The 25,087-nt window shown below is 40.6% G+C and overlaps 2 protein-coding genes across 11 annotated transcripts in view; one reads left to right on the forward strand and one right to left on the reverse strand.

Annotated features, from left to right (window-relative positions):
• Window positions 1-2,029, forward strand: part of PPP4R1 (protein phosphatase 4 regulatory subunit 1) — a 63,571-nt gene extending 61,542 nt beyond the window's left edge. For all 8 annotated transcript variants that reach the window (XM_041477708.1, XM_041477711.1, XM_041477710.1 and 5 more), the window contains one exon: window positions 937-2,029. In XM_041477708.1, coding sequence (XP_041333642.1) covers window positions 937-1,100 — 164 coding nt within the window. In that variant the 3' untranslated portion in view covers window positions 1,101-2,029. The remainder of the gene's footprint in view (window positions 1-936) is intronic.
• A 5,934-nt stretch (window positions 2,030-7,963) lies between these two features.
• RALBP1 (ralA binding protein 1) overlaps window positions 7,964-25,087 on the reverse strand; it is a 32,799-nt gene continuing 15,675 nt past the window's right edge. For 2 of the 3 annotated variants that reach the window (XM_041477668.1, XM_041477669.1), the window contains exons 2-10: window positions 23,950-24,243; window positions 16,368-16,826; window positions 14,266-14,615; window positions 12,664-12,825; window positions 12,050-12,181; window positions 11,431-11,538; window positions 10,551-10,672; window positions 10,015-10,138; window positions 7,964-9,768 (exon numbers count right to left, since the gene is read on the reverse strand). In XM_041477668.1, the coding sequence (XP_041333602.1) occupies window positions 9,505-9,768; window positions 10,015-10,138; window positions 10,551-10,672; window positions 11,431-11,538; window positions 12,050-12,181; window positions 12,664-12,825; window positions 14,266-14,615; window positions 16,368-16,826; window positions 23,950-24,193 (1,965 nt within the window). In that variant the 5' untranslated portion in view covers window positions 24,194-24,243 and the 3' untranslated portion in view covers window positions 7,964-9,504. Of the gene's footprint in view, window positions 9,769-10,014; window positions 10,139-10,550; window positions 10,673-11,430; window positions 11,539-12,049; window positions 12,182-12,663; window positions 12,826-14,265; window positions 14,616-16,367; window positions 16,827-17,089; window positions 17,185-23,949; window positions 24,244-25,087 lie in introns of those variants that run through there. The other variant, XM_041477670.1, reaches the window with a different exon arrangement.

A 25,087-nucleotide genomic window follows, 5' to 3' on the forward strand; every position in this document is an offset into this window, starting at 1 on the left:
ATTAGGCTATTCTCTAAGACAGCAGAGTGTCCACACTTGGAATACTTCATCCATTTCTGGTCACTTCCACTCTCACCACCATACACTGGCTTGAGGACTGCTGAGCCCTGGGCTGTTGGGAGCTGCCTTGTGCATGCTGGCTGAGGAAGCATATGGAGACAGCTGAGATGGATCAGCTGATGGGCAGATTTATCTCCTGTTAACTGTGCCAAGAATGTCACTGTTCTTCCTGCTCTCATATGGCATTGGTGTTTTTGTGTGCCCTGCATGGATAGTGCACCTCCATTCTGCATTGCCACTACGTAAATTTATGGCAGGTGGTCTCTGCCTCAGAAGTGTTCTGTGTATGATTAGGGAGGGTGGATAGATTGGGAAAGGCGGATTTAAAAAGTCAGTTCAGGAGATTTTAAACCTCAGATTTCAACGAATCTTCCTGTGAGCCATTTGTAGCTAAACTGCTTTTATGCACCTTGTGTCAAATGTTGGAATTTCTTCCACTCTTATTTCATGTTATCTTAGGTCTATCATTTGATAATTACTTGGCAAGGCTGGCAGAGAAATGGAGTGGCATGGCCATGGGTGGATGGTATCTTTCCTCTGTCACAAATACATGCATTCTCATCTGGAGTTGCTTCCAGGCTTTTCCTTCCTCTTTGGCCATGGAGTTTTGTCACCCTTTTATACTGAAGGGCTGTAGAAATCCTGTACTTGAACAGCATCGTTAGAACAACTGTACTCTGAAACATGAAATTATTTTTTTTTTAAGATGAATTAATAGATATATTTGGAAGTGTCTTGTGTGCCTACTGAGATATTCCAGTTAGACTGTAAGAGTTCACTGTCCTCTGAAATTTTGTATCTCATGGGGTACACTGAGGTTGGTATTGAGGTTGGCTGTCCTTTCCTCCCATGAGTTTTGTGCATTTTCTCTTCCAGAGTATTTCCTGAATTCTGCCAACTCTCACCAAGAAGCTGTGGAACAAACAATTATGGCTCTTCAAATGGACGGTGACAGTGATGTCAAGTATTTTGCGAGCATCCACCCTGCCAGTACCAAAATTGCAGATGATGCCATGAGCACTGCTTCATCAACTTACTAAGTTCTGAATGTTGCTATGATTAAAAAAAGAAAAAATTTAAACCAACTATCCTCAAATGCTTCTAAAATGGTTGATTTAGAGCAACCTGTTTGGAAGGAGGGATTTCTTGCCAGATTTAACAGGTGGATGTTATCTAAACCTGATAACCAGGGATTTTAAGTCAAGGCAAAGTAAACATACCTGTATCAGCTTGACTTTAGAAAAACACTGCTCAGAGGATTATTTTTGCCACCGAAGCCTTAAATCTTCTGTCTTCCTGAACAAATGAAACTTGAATTGGCAGATCATTTTCATTGTAGAAAGGATGTGATGATTTCCAGAGACCTGCATTGTTTCTCCTGAGGAGTTAACTTAGCAAGTATTTTCTGTAGCAGCTGATGGGCGGGATGGCCAGAGAGGCAAGTTTGTACAGAGACTGAGACCTCCAGTATTAGAGCTCAAGTTTTTATCAGTCAAGGACTTGATTTGTGTGCAGCTGGGCACACCCTTAAGTGGGAATAGCTTTGATGTTTGTAAATGGGAAAAGTAGAAATTTGGATTTCTCTTAAGGGCTCAGTGCTAACACTAAACTAGAATCTGATTTTAATCCTTAAATGCAGCATATTGCTGTATCCATTAGCAGAAAACTTTGCTGAGTACCTGTGTCCTAATTATTTTCATGCTGGTCATGACCTAAAGGAAATTTATTAGCACATGTACTTTAAGTCAGGTATTTTTAACTTGATCATGATCAGCTCTGAAGGTGCAACTTTTTTTCTTCATATACTGTACATATCTGTGAGCCTCCTTGGAGTGCTGCAGTCTAATCATGTTGTTTAAAAGCTGTTGTGATACAAGTTGTTCTCTACTTGTCCAAATAAAATTTATTAATAAGATGGAAAGAAATCTTGTGACCTTTTTAAGACATTAAAAAAACAAGTTTGAAATTTAAGTGGACTTTTTCTTTCAGTTTTCTACACTTCGGTGGCTATTTCATGGGCAAGGGGTTTGGTTAATGATCGTGAAGAATTCTGCATTTTGAGATGGAATATGCTACAGCACAGATGTACTTTGACCATATTGTTGAGGTTTTGCTGGATTCTTCCAAGTGTCCCTTTTGCTTGGGAACCTGTTGCCTGCAGCCTGAAATGGCATAGTGGCTGGAAGTCTGAACATCCACCTCAGTCAGAAGTACAGAAAACTGTGAGTTCAAACTGCCCTTAACCTGCCTGCAGTCCACTGACTGCTTTCCTTTTCTCTCATTTAAAATTACTGATCTAGTATCTCCTTCTGTCTTCCAGGGACAGCTTCCTTAAATCACCTTTCTTGCAGCCTGCAGAACCCAAAGTGTGTAAAGTTTTTTGTTTTTTTTTTTTTTTCCCGAGGAAGTAGAAGTGGCTGTGGCAGCTTATCTTTGATGTATTTTAGCAGAACATTCTCACTTATCAGTCAGGTACCTGATGCCCTGGCCGTTGAGCCTTAGGGGGATATCTTTTTTTCACCTCCTGTTTTTTTGGAAAATTGATTATTCCACAGTTTTTTCTCTTGTAAACAGAAAGTTGCTATTTACTCCCAGAGGCTGCTTTTGTACTCCTTAGCACAGCCACGGAGGTGGTTAAGATGCAGAGTCATCTCTGTCTGCCTTGAAGTATGATGGGTTTGGGGTTTTTTGGGGTAGGTTTGAATTTTCTAAATTGTAGGGTTTTTTCTTTTAGGCTTGAGGATTTTTGTGGCATTTCTTTATTACTTTTTGTAGGTGTGTGTTTTTCATCTGCTTTTTTGGTGTGGATTTTTAATATGTAAATACTTTTTTTTTTTTTCTATGCATGTCCCTTTTCTTTTCGAAATTGGCAAAATCCCTGGAGGACTAGGTAGGGTGACAGCACTGTGGGTGGCAGCAGGCTGTGTGGAAACAGGGAGCAGTGCAGCTCTCCCTGCTGCCCTAAGGAGAGCACCTGGAAGTGACTCGTCTTCTCCCAGTCCAATGATTCCCATTTTAGGAATATGCGTTGAAGTCCAGTCGGTTTCTGCATTTTGTTCAGAGAACATAAATCCCATCATCTGAGGAGTTTTCTCCCCGAGTGTAATGACAATTAAATTGTAGTTGAATCCTGTGTGCAGTTCCTGAGGTGAGCAAGGTGTTGAGACCAGAGGATGGTCCAGGTCATCCTCTTGACTGAATGGAGCACAGGATTCGCTGGAAGAGTACTGGAGTTTAAATCCCAGTGTTTGGAGTCTGAAATTAACATGGCCCAACCTAATTCCATCACTGTACTCATGTACTATTCCACTAGTCCAGTAAAACGAAGGATTATATCTGATCCCCTTAGGTATTTTCTGGTGACTTCAAGGTAAAACAATTCTGTGTTGAAAAATGAGAAATTCTGGATGTTTTATTTATGCAGTAGTGGTGCAGGTCTAGGAATTTGAGGGAGAGTTTGGAGCTTTTCCTGAGGGAGACTTGAGTGTTTTCAGTTTCAGAGTGCCTGCATCCCCCTTTCATGTAACAACTGAAGATTATCTTCAATGAAGAGGAGAAATGGCTTTGTCCTTTCTCCTCCACCCAGCGTGTCATGGATCTGTCCCTTTCTTTTCTGCTCAGTTTGATGATTCCCAAGAAGCAGAGGGGAAGGAAATACTTGCTTTATGGTCAGCAGTTCCCTAGAGCATTTGATCTACAGCCTGAGGGATGTGCACTCTATTGCTGAACTCTGATAAGGGATTTTCTCATGCCAGCAGTGTTAGCAGTGCCAATAATTCAATCGTCATCATGTCCCTAAGGAGATGGGGTTTGGGGAAATGTGCATCCTTGTTCTGAGCGCTGCTAAAGGTTGTTGTTTCTTCTGTGGAGCAGTGTCTGGGGATGCTGCCAAAGATCCTGCTGAATTACCTCCTGGGTGCCTTTCCTGAGGAAAGATTTGAGCTCCGTATCTCAGTTCATTTCTGTTTTGGTCAGGATTTCCTGAGCAGAAAGGGAAGTGGCTCCCGAGTTGTCATCTGTTGGTTCATGGTTTTCAAAAGCTGTATCACCACTCAACCTTCACCTGCTTGGTGGAATACCAGATTGGCTCTTCACAGGCAATTTTCATTGTTTGCCATTTAATCTTTTGGCTCACTTATCCTGCATCTTCATGAGAATTCTTCACAGGAAGTTCCTTTTATTCCCATGTCCTGGTTGCAGCACTGCCTTTCTCCTGCTTGCTGTTTTCCACAGCAGGTTCTCTCCCTTCAGTTGTTTCTCCCCCCACGGATCCATTAGGATTTTGTATGGCCATTTCCTCACCACACTTGCCTGCAGATTTCATGGCAATAAAACTGGCAAATGTCTACAGCTCTGTAGAGAGGGGGGGTTTGTTTATAACTAAGACATGAGCAAGGCTTGGAAATAGGTTTTTTTTTTTTTCTGCTCTGAATGTCCCAGATGGCTGCTGCACAAGTTCCTGGCCCCGTGGGTTCATTAGGACAACAGAACAGCAGGGTACTCGTTACAGCCTTGTTAGTGCTCGGCCCCTTGTCCCTGTACTGCCAGAGGTCAGGCTGCAGAGGTGGCTGATTGGAATTGGTAGTGGAGGGGCAGGAGGGCCAAGTCTGTGCCATGGCTCTGGCACTCTCTGATTGACTTCCCTCCTGCTGGCAAAGGCTCCTGTGAGTCCGGTGTCTTTTGGTGGGGAAGCTGGTGTGCAGCTCACGTTTTCTGACCTGGTTTCAGCCCTTTGTTGTGAAGGATGAGAAGTCTGAGGCAGGCAGGTGGGCAAAAGCTGGTTCTGTATTCCAATCACTCTGTCCTTCCTGATACTGATGGGAAGGGTTTGTCTCCCTGTCTGTGCCAGCATCGAAAGGATATATCAAGTGATTAAATCATTTCTTTATGTGCAGAGTTAGGACTTACTGAGAGACTGCCTTAAAAATGAAAGTATGACAGAAAACTTCATTTTGCTTGATCTTCTCCCCCTGCCCAAGTGCCTTCAGATTCTGCCTGTTAGTTTTAATTAACATTCTGTTTAGATCAGAAAAATAAATAAAGAGCCCAAGTTAATGGGATTATTTTAGAGTTCAGTTCTGTTGAGGCTGGGCTACATCTAGCTGATTAGAATACCCTGTCACTTAGCAGAGATAAATAACCAAATATTTAAACATTTTACAGCTCTCTGATCATTGTCTGCTTGAAATTCCATGACCCATTTCTGCAGACGTGTGGTAGTGTCTCTGTGTGGGAAATGCTTTAAAGGGATTACCTGCAGCTGCTTTGGGATTGTGCCTGTGACAAGTGAAGGTACTGAGCACACTTCTCTGCATGTTTTTTTGCAAGGCTGAGAAGAGGAGAGACGCACTGTTTGAACATCAAAAGGAATTTCATTTATTTTTCAGTCAGTCTGGGTTTGCAGTGTAAGAAAAACCCAAATAAACTCAATTTGAGTAGGGCACCAACAAAGGCACAAATGGGGACCAGACCATTTTTCTTGTACTGGTCATTGATTGATCTCATGGTTTCTTCTTCTGGTCTCTTGGCTGACGGTTTTGGGGTTTTTTTTTTGTTTTTTTCCAATCACCTCCTAGATCTTTGTGCCTGGCACTGTTTCCTATAGGCAGTGCTGTTAGCAGAAATCTCCTGCCCCCATCTTCCTCAAAGCCCTGAACTGGGATAACACCAGGCAGTGACTCTGAGTAGGAGTGTGCCACAGCAGGAGCTGTGACTGGGACTCCCCGGCACATCTGTGTGTCAGCAAGGGGTGTTCATTGGTGCAGAAATCTGGGATGCAGTATTCCCATCTCTCAAATCAAAATGCTGGGATTGCAGACTTCCATGGTGATCTGCTGGGTTTTAGATAAACAAGGCTCTGGCTGTGCTCAAGGCGCCCTTCCCCCTCCATGGACCAGCTGTGGTTCCTCTACTGGAATAGGGAGTTCAGAGAGAAGAGGGATTTGGGAAGGGAAGGGAAGGTTTGCAGGGTTGGTCTGAGAACTCTGGCGGTTCAGATGGGGAATTTTTCCAGGCTGTGGGAGTGGGGTTGTTTGGTTTAAAATCATATGTTTGTGCAGTGTAATCCTTTGGCAGACCTTCTAGCTCACGCTGTTAAGGCAGCAACACAAGAAATTCCAGAGGAAACGTGGCAGCAAGTCACGTGTGCCAGCAGTGACAGTGCCAAGGCAGAGTGCCCCGGGAGGGGCCTGTCCTGACAGGTTCTGTGGGTCTCCCCCTCTGTGAGAGGGTGGGGCAGCAGCCGAGGGCTTCCTCCGAGCGACAGGAAGGACAGACAGCCATGCTCTGGCACAGGCTGCAGTGCTGTGGCTTCCGAAGTTGGAGTGTGTTTTAAAGAACAGAGTGGAGTTTGACCTAAGCCATGTTTGGTCTGGATGAGGCATTTTTCCCTGTGCAGATGAAACATTGGGAGTAAGAGCTCTTGCTGAGAAATTAAGACCTTGACAGATGAAACCTGGTCAAACCTTTTTGTCAGAGGTTTGGGTTGAGGCTTTAATTGTTATCTATTTTTAATTGAAAGAAATTAGCTTTACATGGTCAGGTATAAAATTCTTGGCTTCAGTACCTAGATTTTAAAAATTACTACTTAACTCAGTAATCTGAGGGGACAGAGAAATAAAAGTGCCCCCAGTGCTAGTGTAGGAATGGTGAATAGAGGTGGAAATCTTCTGTACAGGAGTCCTTTATGTCCATGGTAAAGGACAGTGAATTTCTGGAGGCCCATCTAACATTTTACTTTTTGTAATCTTTCAGTAAATAAAATAGAATGACCCCAGTTCTTTTCAGCTGTTCAGGCAATACCAGTTCACTTCAGGCTGGTTTTTTTCAGGTAAAAAGAGAGAGAAAAATCCTGCTTGGTGTGCAGACGTCTGAGGCTGTTCCAAGTACCGCTGCAGTATTTCAATGGGTATAAAAGTTGTCATGATTTCAGCAACCTGTGGGCAACTCCCCGCTTTGTGTCCTGGCTCTTATTGGCACAGGAATCCCAGTGATTTGTTCATACAGACTTCCTGATCCCTTGGGCTTCTGACTGTCTGATGTGACCAGTCTGTTCCGGGCCTGTGTTGGAAAGGGCTGTCAAAACAAGCCAGGTGTGTCATTGTCACCTGTCCCATCACCTGGGCCACCTCTAGTGGAAGTGCTCACATTTCAAGAAGGAAGCCAATGGGCCAATCACTCTCACAAACGTTAAGTCCAGAACAGTGGAATTAACATAGTGAGCCTGTTCCTCCCTCATTCAGTAACTGTGAATCAGTCTGGTATTTTGTCCAAAGGGTTTGACAGGCATTCTGCACTGCACTTGGCACACATAGGCTCGAAGGTGTTGCAAAGAGGCTTAAGTCAGCTCAAAGAATACTTTGATTTAGACAACCTGCTCCTTTAGGACATGTATGTGCTTCATGCAGATGACCAGGCTGCTCAGGTATTTTTCTATGGCCCGTGGGATTAAGAAATCTATAATGTGATCTGAACAGCACACTCAGATTATTGTGCTGTAGTTACTTGCCACTTTATTTGAAATTAGCTTTGGCTTTTTTTGCTAATGATTCACAGCTGCCACATGCAAGCTTTCAAATGGCTGCTGCTCTGTGCCTTCTTCCCTGCAGGCGTCGGGGTGAGGAAGCCACTTCCGTGCTTGGGGTAGTCAGGGCCCTCTGCGGAGGAGGAGCAGGTGCCCAGCCCCAGCCTCACCTGTGCTGAGGCACAGAATAAAGAAACATCTCTCGGGTGTTTTGACACCAAGTTTCTGCTTACAGGAGCTGCACTGCTGCAGGGGCAGCAGCTCCACCTCTGTTTCAGACCTTACTTTGAGTAATTTTGCATAGAAACTTCTCAGCTGCAGGCACCCACCCAGGAAGAGTAACTGTGAGCTGCATTATGAAGTAGATAAAGGAGACGCTACTTTCAAATGGCTGTTGAATTTATTTGCTTGATAAATACAATCCTAACAAAATAAAAGTTAACCAATATTAAGAGATTTTCTGAAGAACATTAGAAAAATCCATGGTAATTCAATAGGAATTAGTGTGAATTAAACAAACAAACAAAAAGTTTAAATATTGCCAGCAAATATAAAATGTATGTAACGAAGGCAAGGGAGAATGCTTTAGTTTACATTTGTAATCTGATCACATTTTCTGTGTTTATAAACTTTTTTCCAAATTTTAAAAAAATACTATGCTGTTTTTTTCTATAACATATCAAAGCATTATTTGTACAAAAATCAAATCATGGCCAATGATTCACAACAGTGCAATAGATAAAGAATACAACCACATCCAACAGGTGCTGAAAATAAATATCCAGATTAAAAAATAAGATAGCCTATATGCACTCTGTGGAGTTTCTGTCTATATATGGATTGAGGGCTGAGTCCAATGAGTGTATCCAAAACATTAAAGGGCCCTTAAATGCCAGTGTGGGTGGAGGATTTGGGAGGGTAGAAGCATTAAAAACAGCCAAACCAAAACCAAGTAGCAGTGGTTGGTTTGTTAAACACCAACAAAAAGAGGCTATTGCTGAAGCCCCGGTGCCTCCCGTTGGCGTCGCTCTTCGGGCACGTTTGGAATCCCAAGTGACTGGCATTTGTGCAGGGGAAATGCTGTATTGCTTGGTCAGGCAGATACGTCCTAAAGACATAACCACTCCCACCCCTGCCTACAAGCAGTGGCTTTTTCCAAGAGATGGAAACATTTAAAATGGATGAAGACAAAGCGCTTGGCTACATGGCAGCAGTGTGAACAGGGCCTGTCTCAAACAGGTGTGATGAAGGCGGTTAATGATGAGTCAGTGATTACCTACACTGCTAAAGGACATGGACATTTCCATCATATGGGGACATAAATAACATCTCTCAAGTTTTTACACTTATTCAGTACATCTCAGAACAGAAACGAAGCTTAAGGGCATGTTAGGTAAACATGATACCCCACAGTCTCCCACTGTTTCAACCAACCCAGAATAAATTTAAAGCTCCCTTGTATATAATCTGCATCAGAAAGGTATCAAAGGCACAAGCAAGAAGTGACTAGGTTAATAAGCAGAAATAATGGTGAATGAGGATGAACAGATCCACAAGGCAAATCATTAGTAAGTGTGGGTGGGTTTTGTTTGTTTACTGAAAAGGAGATCTTCCAATTCTGCTCCAGTGAATGTAAATAATGATTTTGGTTTGAAATAAAACTGTTACTGAATTATTTTGAATCACCTGAAGGAAACCAGTCTTGAAATAATCTGATACTAACTGGAAAACTCTTCTGGCCTCTCCAAACTCACCTGAGTCTGATGAGTAGAAGCCACAAGTATTAGAGACAAAAGTCTCCAGGGCTTAAAAGAAAAGTTTCTTTACAGAATGTACACAGCCACCAATAATTTGTGCAGTTTGACTCAAATTACAGTAATTTGCACAGTTCAGTTGATTTTGTGCATAGCCAAGGAGCCGGATCAAATCGGAGTTTCTTTCCTGTCTTTACTTGGCGATGGCTTGACTTGCTGCTCCTTGCTTGCTTTTGGCTGCTCTTTGGCTGCTTTTGTCTCCAGGACAGTGTCCCTCTGCTGCTGAGAAACGCCGCCGCGCTTTTCCGGCTCCTCTTCCTCCTGCCCCTGCTGCTCGGATTTTGCGCGCTGCAGCAGGCGGAGCTGCACCCGCAGCTCGATGATGGCCTCACGCTCCTCGTGAATCGCTTGGTTCAGGTGATTGTTCTTGATCTTTTAAGGAAGGGAAACAAATGTCAGGGAATCACAATATGTTCCTCTGACACAGCAGTGCTGTAGCTCAGGGGTGTTTAGCACTGCTGGCCCAGGCAGCAACAGGGACTCACACACAGCAGTGATTTAAAAGCTGTGTGTGCGTCACAAGCCTGGGCAAAAGTGATGCACACAATGAGTTCGCACCTGTGCAATCACACATCCACCACAAGAGAGAACCAGTGAATGCTAAGAACCAAATCCTACCTCCAGTTCCTCATTCTGTCTCTGCAGATCCTCCAGGATGACCTGCAGCTCCTCCTCATCTTCACTCTCACTTTCACTCTCAGAAGAGTATTCCTCGGTTTCACTGCGGCCATGCTGCTGGCGACTGAAAGACCAAGGGCAAATTCCACTTTAAACACTCCTTGAGTCTGCCAGAACTGTGACAACACAAGTGACTTAACTTTCATCCCCTCAATCATCTGCCAATGGTTTAAAGAGCAAAATCAGATTTCCCTTTCAAAGCTTAATTTAATAAAGCAGTGATTTCATAGGGGGATTTTTTTAGTGCACAGGGTCAAGTTTCCTTTAGATTAAAATTCCATTGTTAAAACAATAGAAAATATCCTGCAAGATTCAAATTTGTCAAGACTTCAATAAAAACAAGTGGCTTTCAACTGTGATGTTCACTGGGTGAGCTTTTAAGTGTGGTTTGGAGTATTCTTTCAGCAAAGCATTTATGTCCTTTTAATCACAGCGTGCTGTCCTGGCCGGGCTCTGCTGTGAGCTGTCCCCTTTACCTTTGTATTTCCGCTATTTCTGCTCGGAGCCGATCTATTTCTTCCTTCTCGGAGGCGATCTGTCTGCGCAGAAACTGCTCCATGGCCAGCAGCTCTTCTTGTTCTGTTAAAATCTCATTCTCCTGCAATGATCAGTTAGTTCACTTAAAGCCTTGACTTTATTTCCTACAGGAACATACAATAAGGATGAGATGATGCTGTTCTCTGAAATACTTTCAGTGGCAGTGGTTAGCATGTCTGCTTTGGACTTTGATCCATCAAGACCTCAAAGCAAATAAAAAGTTCAAATCCAGCAATGTCTGTTCTAAATCCTCAAGATAATCACCATACTGAATAGTTGTGGAGATGACACACCATCCTGGCATGTTTGGCTGCCTTTCCTTAAATCACAGGGGAAAGCTCTAGCCAACTGGTAAAATTACTAGAAAAACTGAATTACATGTCTTTGATCTTCTCCCCTCTGTACTTTCCTCCTTATATTCATTTTCAGAGCTACTGGGGAAAGCAACAGAAGGCAAAAAAGCCAGAAGAGTTGCCTTATTTCCTTTGATCGGCAGGAAAGCAGTTAACAGTACTGAACCCTGTTGCATGGGGAAGTGGTGCTTTCTATGTACATGAACAACAAAGGCCACTTTTTTCTTTCACAGTGTCTCCTGTCTGCTGTCAACAAGAGTCTCCTCAGCTCTGGGCTCACTCTTGCAGTCAGCTTTCCTTCCCTGCTTCACTGGCCATTAAAACAAAGCCTTGTGGTTTTAATGGACACAGAGACCCCTCTGAACCTGCAGTGTCCCCTCGGCATCAGAAGGGACAAAGGAGTGTTTAATAGATCTGAAATATAAAATACTATTACCAGGCAAACAGGTAAGTGCCTGCCAGCTACCTGTGCAAGCAGAATATTTATAACTTCTTCATTCTCATTCATTTCTTCTTTGGAGACATCCTCCTTTGAAAGGCTAGCAATTTCTTGTGCAATCTTTGTTTCACACTCCTGCCAGAGAAAGAAAACAACATTTAAAAGGACAGCTTCCCAGGTTACTGTATTTACTCTAAAAAAGATTTTTTTTTGAATGCATTATTTTCCAAATTTAGAACCACCATCACGTTTGTCTTCCAAATTTTGAGCATGGTCTGTCCCACCTGTGGGACATAGAATAGTTTAAAAAACACTTCTCAGATTTGTTAACCTCAAGTCTTCCAGTAATTCCTCTTGGTACTCTAGGACTTGATTTTTAAGCATGTAATGAGCATGTGCCCTAGCAAACACTGAGGTTTTCATCACACACACATTTTTTTGTGAACAGCTGTGAAGATCTCCCTGTCCCTAGGGAGAGCCAGCCAAGGAGAAAACACAATTGCTCATCAGGCGTGTAAAGTTAAAATGGGAAAATCTGCGGCAAAGAAGATTGAAAGGTGTTATGATCTAACTGAGTGCCTCTGCACTGTTATGGATTAGGATCCATGATTTAGCTGTCTGGCCAATAAACAGGAAAGTTACCCACCTGTCTCTTAGCTTCTCTTAGTTTCCTTTTAAGAGCTGTTAAGATTCTCTGCACCTCCCAGAGTCTCTCTTCTTTGGATAAGTCTTTTATCCCTGCCTGCAAGTCTCTGTGTAAACAGTTCAGAAGGAACTCCTAGAAAGATTGCCAAAGAAATAGTCTTTAAATATATTGTAGCAGGGTAGATGGAAAAGGAAGATCTTTCTTGCTTTGTAGCAATGGGCTGGGAGTTCTGGTTTTCAAACCTTGACATGTCCATGAACAAGTGTTAACACACACCCAGCATGGATCCAGAGCCAGCTTAAGAGCAGTACTAAAGAAACCACCCTCCCTAATGGCTCTCCTGACCCTCCTCCCACAACCAAAGTATTGACCAACATAGCAAAGCACTCCATGGATGACACAGCTATGAACCTCACAAGACCATAACAATTTCCACAAATGAAAAAGGAAAGGAAATCATCAGGCTCTTCCCAGTGGTCTCACTGATAGGATGAGACCACAATAGGATAATTGTGATGGACTTAAAGTGCATGTTACAAACATAGGAGAATTTTCTGCTGAATGTATAAAGCCAGGGCAAAGATAAACAGAAAAACACTCAAGTTATTGCCAACCTGTCGCCTGATTTCTTCTTTGATGCTCTCTTGTGTTTCTGGAAGTGCTGGCATTGTTGCCATATTTGACCAGCGAAGAGGTTTTGTCACCTGCTTGAGGGTCACATTTCCAAAGAACTCTTGAACATGTGTAAAGAACACATACAGGACACGGTTGCTGATCTGAAAGAAGGAGGATATTGGTTAGGATGATTTATTCACATCATCTTTATCTGCAAAACAGTGTCCTCCAGAAACAGCAGCCTTTAGTAAACCTTTCAGTGAGCCACAGTCATATCAGTCTTTCTTGAGATTAAAATCTGGATTGAACAGTATCTTTACTTTCAACAATGCAGTGCTGGCCTCAAGGGATCACTTCACTGTTTCTCTTACCTGTACATCTGAGGCATTTTCATGGCCTAAACTAAACTCAGCATCTTCACATCTCTTAACCTACCAGAATTACTTCCATCACTGGTAGACATAGAAATTCATTAAATCTCTTTGTACTCACATAAAGATAGATAGTTAGATAGAGGGAACATCAACCCTACTGTGTTATACCTGATGGCTGGCTACACCTTCTCTCTCTTCCCCCAACCTTTAAGTATTCTCTACAGCTTCTCTCTCAGATGACTTAATATAGTAGAAAAAGGTAGTATGAAAATATCACTATATTCCTTGTTTTAACCTGAGACAGAAGCAATTATATTTCTTTTGATATTTTATCTTCCATTGACACTTAAAGAATTATCCTGAAACAAATATTAGTTTTTTAATATTTAGTGCATTTCCTGCACTTCAATTGCTAAGATCTAGTTACCAACAAAATGCGATTGGGCCTGCATTGTTTTACCCTAATTGTTACTTCTTTTCCTAACTAGAGAGGTATCTGACATAGCAAAAAAGCCAGGAATAACAGCTGGCCCTTCTGCTACTGGGCCTCCACCTGGACTCTTAATTATAAAGTCAGGCTTTTCTAACTTGTGGGGTTTGCTCTAGAAGATCCACACCCAATAATGCCACATTTTCATCATGCACAGCACTAATTCTGAGCTGTATTTAATTAAATATTTCCAAGATGTCTATTAAAGAATAAAGCAATCCAGAAACCACAAAATCTTACTGGAAAACCAAGTCAGTTGTTATTCCCCAGCCATTTGGCTGCAGACAACAAAGCCATTTTATCTAAGTCACTACTGCACCAGGAAGATCTACGTGCAGGACAGGGTTCATTAGCTTGATATTAAAATTAAGCAACAATATCTTAACTAAACTATCGCTAAATCAAAACCCCACAGAAATTGTGTATCTGTATGAATTATTGAACAAAATCAACATTAAATTACTTCCTCATGACAGAATTGAAAGACAGCAGTCTTTGTAATACTCTGATAATAACCCAAATATCAGACCCACATGCAGTAAGTATGTAAGCCCACATGCAGAAAGTCTTTTGTTCCCCCTTTCCCAGCATTTCGGGTTCCTGAGGCATAAAGAGGAGCTGTAATTTAGCTAAACTGTATCAGACAATACCCAGTTCCCACCTGCAAAAGAATTCCTACAAAGAAATCTTTCTTGGGCTGCAGTTCTGCTCTAAGCCTTGCTGTGTGCTGCACGTACCTGAACAGTAGGGCTGAGCACTATAGAAATATTCTGGATGTTCATTTTTGTTTCCAGTTCCTTTGCAATAACATGGTCCATATGCACAATCAGCCAAGAAATCAGGAGATGGTTACACTCTGGCAGCTCTTTGAGCAGCTTCTGGCACTCCTGAACTTTCTCAGCTTCTGTGCTCTTTCCACAAGCATCTTCAAAGCGGGGCATGAGCTCTTTGGTAAGCAGATTTTCGGGTAGTTCCCGTAGGTACTGTTTGAGCAAGCTGGCGACTGTATTGGGCTCATATTCTTCCAGGTTTGGAGATTCTTCGCGATCATAGGCTGCCTTCAGCTCGTCAACTTTTGATTTTATTCCTTAAAATAGTTAGATCAAGAATTAAGAAAAAATTTGCCTGTGTCTAATAGTTATATTTCAACTTTTACTTTTGGAGATGCCTTTATTTCCCCCTCCTTACAATTTAAGATAATTGAGAAACACCTTTTAAAAGTTATCCACATGTAACAAAGTGAAAATTGTGACTCAAAATTACATGGTCACTGGTTCTAAAAGCACTGACTACTCCTATGAAGCCAAACCAAATCACTGACAGAGCTGTGAATCAGAACTGGTGCCAGCATTCCCTTTCATCAAAGAACATAAAATAGAGTGAGGAAAGGCTGGGAAATCGAGATCAATTGTGTATTTGCATTAAGCTTGTTTTTGGATGTTCAATTATCCATCCCTGATCCTGGCAGCAAATATGTTTTTAGTTCAGATGCTGTGCAACAAGTTGTACCTATAACAGCTTTCCTTTGTCAAAACAAACCCCACACTTTCCAGATTTCCAGCTGGCCCTCCTCAGAAGAGGAATGTCACACAAGACCTTGATTTGAGGCACTACATGATTTAAAAGTGTGTTCACAATTATTCAACCCAGCCAAGATTTTCTACAAGGTGTTTGTATAAACTCAGTGACATTCCAATCTTCCTAAGCTTGGGGAAATTTCATTCTTGCAGCTCAAACACCCAACTTGGTGCACAGCCCTGGCTTGGCTCATACTCAATGAGCACAACAGGGCACATTCAGCCCTGGAAAATGCCAGGAAAACATGCTCAATTTCATGGCCAAAATGAGCGCTAGCTCACAACAGCTGCAGGTCACTAAGGCACGGCAATGCTCTCTCTGAGCTCTCAATTTAAACAATCCTACTCGCACAAGAGGGAGCTGTTGCACTGGAGAACATGTACAAAGGACACAGCAGAAATTAAGGAAAACACACCTGTGAAAACTCCCAACACATCCTGTGTAAAAAAACAAGCAACCAAAATGTGTCACTAGGCACCTGCTGAAGGTGCTGCAGTGTTTCTGCATGCCCAGCAAACACCATGCAGATGGACAGCATGAAGACAGCTAATGAAGCCTTTAAATTCATTTCATTACTTGTTTGCAGTGCTGGGTAACTTGATTCAAAATGCTTTTCCTGAAATTCCTTTCCTTGCTTTTTCTTGTCCCCTCCAATGTACCCACAGAAGTACTTACAGGAGCTGCATTTCCGGTGCAGATCACAAATAAAGGGACTGTTTTGTCTAACGTGACTAAAACTGAGGTTTCACTTACGTAAGCTGGTGTTACACAACTACCAAGTTAATTAGCTGCTGTTGCTAACCTTAGTGAAACTTGCATTTTCTGCTTATTAGCAAATTTGCTGAAAGAAAAGAAGTTTTCAAGAAAAAAATATACAATGGGAGTAACTGGAAAAAGTAACTTAGTGGGAAGCATAAGCAATGAAATGGTTTTGGCTCATCTTTGCTTTTGCAATCAGCTACCATTGTATTTCTAAAGCAGAAGAAAGAATACAAGTTGGCCATACATTTTATTCATTGCTACCATCCCATGACAAAAGGCCAAAATAGGTGTGTTTTTACTGCCATTAAGTAGTACCACCACATTATCAATTTTTTCTGGTATGTCAGACCTACAAATTTGCTTCACTTTGCCTACCTGATTACCTTCTGGATAATTAATGGAGCTACAAACAGTGCACCTAGATGTTGGAAGTGATAAAATAATAAGAAATTTGCAAGTAAAGACCTTAGGAACCTGCATGTCAGTGTGCCCAGAGTACCTGAAACTCTGTAGATGCCTTCACATTTCATGCCATACTTCTCTACGTAATCTATACATTCACGGAAAACTGCTGGCAGGCGGATGCCATCATACATCATGGTCCTGTCTACGGCATCAGACAAAGGAATGCCAAACACGGGTCTGTGACTTGGAACATCCACTTGAGGTATCTCTGTCTCTTGAATTGGCTTTTTCTTTTTCTTCTTCTCTTTCCACTGTTTTACAACATCTGCTGCAGTTAAGTCTTTTGACTTTTTGTCTTTGTGTTTGTCTTCCTTATGTTTTTCTTCCTTGTGTTTTTCATCTTTGGGTTTCTCTTTTATTTTAAAATCCTTCTCCTTCTTTTTGGAAAAGCTGGGTTTTTTGAAGACATGTATTCCCTTGGACCGCTTCAACTTGGAAGGACTTTCAGCTTCATCACCGGAACTGTCCTCTTGAAATGCAGCGTAACCTTCCGCTGTTGGGCAAAGCAGGAGAAGGGAAGGGGACAGCTGTGAGTCTGTTTACTTTCCAGACATCAACAACAAGAAGTTGCATGTAAGGAGGAGAGGGGAGAAGCAAGATGAATTAAAAAACAGTGCCCATCTGACTCCTTCAGAAGGTTTTCTTTAGTTGTTACACACTTGAGTGGACAAGGATTAAATCAAGTTGTATAATTACATCAAAGATAAGCCACAGAGCTCCTGAACGATCTAAACAATGAATACTTTATATACTTACTCATAATGGCTATGTCCATCTTATGGGCTAGATTCCCATCTAATAGTCAAGGAAATGCAAAATAAAAACAACTGTCTGGCAACTTCTCTATGTTCCTGCAATCAACAGTATAAGAGTTGCTGTTAAGGACCATCTACTGCACACACAGAAGTCTAATAAATTTCAATTAACAACAAACTAAACTTCAGCCACTTAAAGCCCCAGTTCTTTTCTAGAAAATTATGAATTTAAATACAAGTATGAAGTTAATAAAGTTTCAGCCTCAAATAAAATACAAAAAACCCACCCCAAACATAAACCAAAAAAGCACTAGCACTTACTTTTCACTGGATGAATAACACAATTCCAGTAACACTAGAACAATACCTGCCCATGAAAGTGCAGATTTGCCTTAAAAAGCACATGGGAGAGATTCAAACAAGTCCCTGGGCTGAGTACACCATTCCAGCAGCAAACATCCAAGTGCCGTCTAAAACATGCACCAGGTGCTTTTAAGTCACTACGCCTCTGCAGCTGGCCCTGCCTCACCTTCAGGCAAGAACACAAAAGTCTTTAAAGGTGGATTACAAAAAAACCCCAACAAACACACCAACAAAAAAAAAACCCCACAAACAAACCCAGCAACATGCAATCCAACACAACTTTGAAGTCCACTAATTTTAATTTTACATACACAGTACACTATATAAGAAAAGTAAGCCTGAAACCTGGATAACAAAGGTGACATTTGACATGCCATCTGCATCAGCCAGGTCCCCCAAGGCAGTGAGCAGCAAGCCCCCATTAAGAGCCCTTTGAGACTCTTCCACTGCCTACAGGCAGAGCCTCTGCTCGAGTGAGGCAGCACTGACAGCCAAGTGCTCTTGCTGCCTGAATAGTTTTGGGCAGAGGAAAATTACCCTCTTGATAATATGCGAGCATATCATGCACGAGACTATAGGCTATCATTTTTTCCAATATCTGCAGAAGAACCAGGGGGCATTTAGTCTTTCCTCCTTCCAATTCTGAACTATACCAGACTGCAAAGTTTCTCAGCATTTTTTCAGCATATAAAAGAGCTCTGTCTATTTTGAACCCTCCTTGACTGCTCTGTAGAAGATAGCTTGTAATAGTCAAACAAATACAAGAAATGTATTAAAGCATGGAACTACCATAAGAGAATTACCATTGCTGAATCAGCTCAGTCTTTGCAGCTGATACTCTTCCCTAGGACTACCAAACACACTTTCCTAGAAGACTGAAAAAGACTGTACAGCTGTTCCTGTCCAAGTAGATTTTAACATAAAAATGCAAACATTAACTGAAGACCAACTACCAGCCAGGTCTTCTCCTCCCTGCTTATGTCACTAACTGGTTTTTGTAAACTAAACCCAGAAATGGGCAAGGATTCAAATCTCACTTTGGTACAGAAGCAACTGCAGATCCACCAGCTACAGGACAAAGCAGGAGCACACATCTTCACTGTGTTTTATGAGAATGAGACAGGGCTGGCACCAAGGTTCAAGATGAACTTCAGAAATGTAATTTCCAAACAGAGAGCCAGATGTCCCCCAGAGAGAGCCCCAGAACAGTCTGCCCTCAGTCTTTCCTCCTGGGTAGCTGTGACAGCTCCCAGTCACACAGCCTGGGGTTCCCACATGCACACCAGGAAGTGTCAGCACTGGAACACAGGCTGGCAGGTCGAAGCCACCAACACAGCACTGCTACCATGTCCCAACATTCCTCTCTGCAACACAAGCCCCAGTGCCTTCCTAGATCTGTGATAATGTAACACCAGCAAGAGAATGTTACTGAAACTGGTATTTCTTGAATTCATGAAGGAGCAAGACATGAAGGAGCAAGTTAAATACAAACCCAGCCTTTTAAAATTTGTCTCAGTAATATAAGTCAACAAAGTTTAGAAACATATACTAATACATATACTAATACAGATTCACAAGTTTCTTACATACACAATATTCCACCCATACCAAGAGAGGATTTGTATGTCACTCAAGAATAGCCTGATTTTCTTTACTATACTTTTGATTATAAAACTGCTGTATCCCTTTCACCAGTAATACAATATATTGAAATATAAGCAACTTATATTTATGCAGAAGAAAAATTACCAAAAGTGCTTGAAAAATCAGGTAATTTTAAATATGGAAAGAGTATTACCTAGGGTATAGTAAACTGATATTTCTGTTCACTGTTTCCTGAAGACTTCCAATATTAATAGTCCCCATTTTCCAATCACTCTACTCTATGTCACTGACATTTTCCTCCATCTATATGAGAACAGTACTAATGTAATAAATACTCCAATTTCACCAGCATAATGACACAGCATAATCTGCCAGTTCCTTTTGTTAGATCTTCCTTCCATAAGCATGCCTTCATTGCAGTTATTTTAAATGTAATGCTTCAAGTACAGCCCATATCTTACCGAGAATTATGAAAAACCCTTTTAAAAATAATAATAAAATTCCAGTGTTACTCTGGAAAAATGTAGTTTACAGGCTTATAATCTTTGTCATGCAGCGAGTCCACTGTCTCTATCAGTCTGCATACTTGGGAATACTGTGTTCTCACAACAAAGCACTGAAGTCATGCTGTAGTATTTATTGTTAACTCCAAGGGTGGCATTATTCAGAACTACCACTTATCAAACCTACTGCAAGAGACATTTTGTCCATCAAGTCTCCAATGGGTTTTTAAGTCATTTAAAACTCAACAGCTGATTTGGCTCCCTAGGGAAATCTGCAGCATCTGTAATTAATTCACTAAAAGAAAACATGGATGGCTTTTACATATGAAAGAATTAGTAGGTCAAATATGACTGAAGAGCAATGCAAGCATTAGTTACCTAATGTCAGTTTGTCAGAAGGATTGTCATGAGATTGTACAGCATTTCTAAGTAAAACTAAGACACACAAATACCCAATGAGCTTGGATAGATGGCTTCTACTTCTTCTTGCCCACAAGATGCATTTTTATTATCAACAGAAACTTCTACCTTACAGACATTACCAACACTGACTCCAAATTTCAATTAGATCAGTTTGTCTTTAATATTTTAAAGACAAACTCACTCACTGATGTCAGCACAGCATTCCCAAACAAATTCTGCATTCAGATTACTCCGCAGCACCATGCCAGCAGAGCAAATGAAGCTGAAATAAGAAATTTCTCTTACTTTTTTTTAAAATTTAAAATAATCACTGGCATTGAAAGGCAGACTTTTAAACTATCTGCAAATGGTGCTTTGCTAGATAAACACACAGTGGTATATAGAAATACACAGTGATTTGTCAGCAGAACAGGGTGTAGAACACACCCTATTTATCCCAAAGATAAACCATGATATGAAGAGCCTCTAATCTTTATCAGGTGTAGAAAATTCTAGTAACTTTTTAGTCTGTAGATCTGAAAACTTATTCAGAGCTTCTCCACACACCAGACAGTCAAAATAGCAGTGGTTTGGTTTCAGCCCTCATCTACATTCCAAAAGAACACAGAGAACTCCCTGTCCAACACATTAAGGATCTGTCTTTCAAAAATATGTCCTGAAATTTTCAGAAGAGTTCATACGGATGATCCTACTAACCTTTCATGTGATAGTTTAGTACAATTCAAACAATTCTCTATTTTCTTGAGAATTGTACAAAGAAAATCAAGATTCTTGTAAACGAAAAAATCCTAGCTGCATATTGAATCCATTCTGCCCATCAGCATCAATCTCAGAAGTAAAATGAATAAGCAGAGCAAGATCTACATACAGACTCTTTATCTACAGAAATTCTAATACGTAGAAGAGCTTCTTCAGAAGTATTTTACCATAACATTTTTCTTCTGCAAGAAACTGCATATTTTATGGCTTTATCAACATGTGATTAGTGACAGGTGGTTAAACATTTTGAAAAATCAATTACAGTGGTTGCTGTTTCAGATAATCCATTAGTGCTTAACACAGATCCATTTTTGCTCTCCTGCTGTCACAGGACAAGTTTTGTTTGAGTCAGGGAACAGATCTGATTCAAAACTATACCAGTAAAAAGAAAATTCTTTTTAATCCCTAGTAAGTCTCCTAATCTAACTCACTCTACAGCCAACCAACATCCAGTCTATCATAAAAGAGGGGAGAATAAAAATTAGTGGCTGAAACATTTTTCCAGTAGCCGATATTCCACATAAAAATTTCTAATTTTCTATTACCTCCAAAACATTTTTAGCACTTTTCCCCCAGAATAATTGCTGTGTATTGTTAGGTTACTGACACTAACATGAAAAAATCAAATCATTAAATAACTGTATCTATATACAAAATATGGAAAAGGATATTTTGCTAGCACACAAAAATGCTTTTTTGATATAGGTGATAATCATGAAGCTAAGAGTACATTACTCTTGCAGAATGATTTACCTGAAAAACCAAACTGAGTAACTTTGGGGTATTTAACCTTCCCTTCCCTGCTGCTCTTCAAGTATTTCTGAAGTTGAGATTTAGAGTATTATCAAAATAGCTCAAGATTTTTGTGGGATTAAACTTAGATACAGTTTCAGGTGTTAGAATGACTGTCATTAATTCACTAATACTGCAAGTTCAATAAACACTCTGTCATAATGTAATGTTAACTTGTCTTTTTTTCACTGACATTTTCAGTTATGTTTGTTTATATCCCAAACTGCATGATCATGGCGGGGTGTGCACTGCTCAAAAACAAAGCAGGTAGCGAGAAAAAATGAAAATAAACAATCTGAAGACACACAACAGAATTGAAAAAGTGAAATAAAATGAAGAATCAAAAGGATGGGAGGAACAACACAGGCCAAATCTAGAAGGAAAACTCTTAAAATCTACCATGATAAACAACTGTACAGAACACTTGTAATTGAGAGAGGTAAAGTGTCTGTTGAGGGTATATTTACAATATGGATTATTTTTGGTGTGTATGAGATGTACTGAAAGCTTGGTATGTAACTTACTCTTCTATCTGACTGGTAATTATATGACAAACATGTATGAGGGCCAAGAACTGCTGAATGCCCTTTACATTAGTGCTGCAAGAGATGATTTTGTTCTTCCCATATTTTGAATTTTCGCGTTCTTTAAGGACTTTTTCATACCTTTAAAAGTTTCTTACAAGTAACAGAAATTGCTTTACATCAGCTATAAAATGTGTTGCAATCCCTTGTGGGAAAAAACAGTAGCAGTGCCAATGTGCACAGACCTGTGTGGATTTGCTGAAGTAGCATTTTTCCTCCTAAACAACAGCCTTCAGCTACACTATCACCATGAGACATCCTGAATTCCATACAAAGAAATCCACACAATGAAAAATGTTGGCATCTACCAGTTCCAGATTTAGAGGTGTGCAATACAGAGCTCTAACAGAAAGCTGGACAGTAAAAAAGCAAATATTGATAGCCTGAATTTAGACCTATCCAATCAATACCAAATTTTCATTGCCAATCCAGTAATCTGTATTAGATCAATATGGTTTACATTACAGAAAAACACTAAGGAATCACTTTTCTAAAAACCTGTAGGAATTTCAACTCTTGGTTTTAACTTGAGGATACATCTTTGAGTTACAGTATTTTTTAGGCACACAGTTTTTAGTTAAAATAGCCATAGTCCTTCTTAACTGTGGTAGAAACAATTCCTGCATTCCAGGATACTGGTTTGATTAAAAGCAGTGCAGTGACAGCAGATTCTTAAGAAATGATTATTTAAATATGTGCATGCATATTACAAATAGTTACCATATTAATTCTAACAGAATACTGTCTCACTTCCAAATTCCACATGTAAGAAGTAGCAGGATACACTGGCATCAGAGATACAGGCACTTTGAAATTTTGCTAAAACAAATATCACTTACCAAGTACTAGCACTTGGGCTGGGATATTTAGGTTTCAGAGACTTGGACAGGAAGGGTCGTTCTGGTACTGAGAGTGCTCAGTATCAGCTTAGTATTTCCAAGTGCTTTGTTCTTTCAGAATATGTAGAAAAACTTTCTTGAATAAAAGCTTTCTCATATTTCAAAAATTTTCTGCACAAATCTAAAGTGGGAAGTAATAGTTCTGTTGTTTTGGAGGAGGGGTAAGCATTTAAGAAATTTCCACTCTGGATACTGATACACTGACAAAGGATTCTATAGTCAAAGCTTTACCTTCTTCTAACCTTTGCTCAGTGAGTTCTGGAAAATTCAGATCTCAGTGCTGGTTTTCACATTTTTGACCTCTGCAATAATACTTTGGCACTGCTGGAGGAAACTGCATGATCAGACTAAACTGAGAAGCTAGAGGAAAAAAAAGGACAGATTTTATGACGGCTCTAATAATGGTGCGGTGTGCACATGAAAACTTGGGATGGTTCACTGAATAAGGCAAATAATGAATAAGGGAGACACATGGGAAAAGGGCTACAGTTGTTCAAACTGCTTCTTCCAAATGCAAAAGTCTGCAATTAAGATCAGACATACAGTTTTATTCTACAGTTTTATTCAGCTATGATTAAAAACTGATGTACTTGGAAACACATTTGAAAACCTCCACTTAGAACATGAAGAACCAGCCCATGCCAGGATTTACCAATGCAACATGAAAGGTTTTGGATAAATGCATTTATTATTAATTCTGGGCACATCCTTGGCACCTGTATTACACAACAACAACAACAAAAAATTAAGGTGTGGAGTTTTTTGCAAGAGAAATAGGTGCTGCACAAAGTCTGCTTGTAGCAGTCTAAATTAACTTCCTCCACATTGAAACAAATTTAAAAGAACCCACTGGGAATACTTAGCAATTTTGAGAGAGAAAAAAGGAAAGAGAACTTGAAAGCATCGAATTAAAAAGGGATATTGTCTACTCACTTCTTTTTTCTTTTTTCTTAAATTTTCCTTTCTTCTTCCCATGCTCCTTTTCATCATCAGATACTATATCTGGAGGCTCATGTAAGCTGTCGTGAGGTGGTGAAGGCTCACCGGTGCGGTACAATCCAGGGAATTTTGTAGGACTGATTTCTTCAGAGCTGGGAGTACGAGCAAGTCCCCCACTGTGCTCTACCCGACGGTGTTCACTGGGGCTGCTCGTGGGAGGCAGGAAGCACTCGGTCATTCTGATACCCAGATATCAAAGTGAAATCTTCTGCTACCTGTCCATCACACCTGCATCAGAAGAAAACCCACACAATTTTAAGCAATGGGTTTCAGAACATCTTGCTTAGAGCTTTACCCTGAAATCATAAACAGCAATACCTTCTACAAGAGTTCCAACTTCTGTCAAGACACAGTAACACAACATCAGGTCTTCAGTTCAGTGTTTGCAGAATTTGTTCATTAACTCCTGAGCCATATAAACATGAGATCTGCCATTTTAGCCATTTCTACTCTATGATGTATAAAACATATATCTTAAGTATCTGAATATTTTAACTGTTGAAATCTTACAAAATTCATAGGCAGCTTGCATACTGATTGGTAGTATTTACTACAAATTAGTTTGCTAACTTTAATTTTTTTTGACATCAAATAGATTTGCCTGGAAGCTCAGAGTGTTTGTGAGCACTGCCTTAAGGCAAAGATCATTTTCTTCTTTCCCAAGCATATTTTATAGATGCAAATAAGGACTTGCCTAGCCTGTTGCAATAAGGGGGGAAATAAAATAAATACAGCTAAAGCAAATCCATCTTTTAATTATGCTGCTGCAAATTAAAGAAGGTAAAAAATAATGATTATGCTTTTCTGGTATACAACAATTTCCCCTCTGAAGAGGCTATATGAGGTCATCTGCACCCAGATGCTGGTACATTGTTTGCTTGGGAGTTACGGTCAAATAAAAGCTTATACAAAAATTGCTAAAGGAAGCCAATGCATAAATTCTCAGCAGTGGAACTCATAAGCAAAATCTCTTCATACCACAGATAAATTTCAGAAATTCCACAGAATGGATGTGCTGTATGGGACACCGCACCTCTGGAGTCCACTTGGCGGGATTTGGCCTCTTGTGTCT

This window comes from Pyrgilauda ruficollis, unplaced genomic scaffold (genome assembly GCF_017590135.1).
Source record: "Pyrgilauda ruficollis isolate IOZ18807 unplaced genomic scaffold, ASM1759013v1 scaffold41, whole genome shotgun sequence".
Classification (NCBI taxonomy): domain Eukaryota; kingdom Metazoa; phylum Chordata; class Aves; order Passeriformes; family Passeridae; genus Pyrgilauda; species Pyrgilauda ruficollis.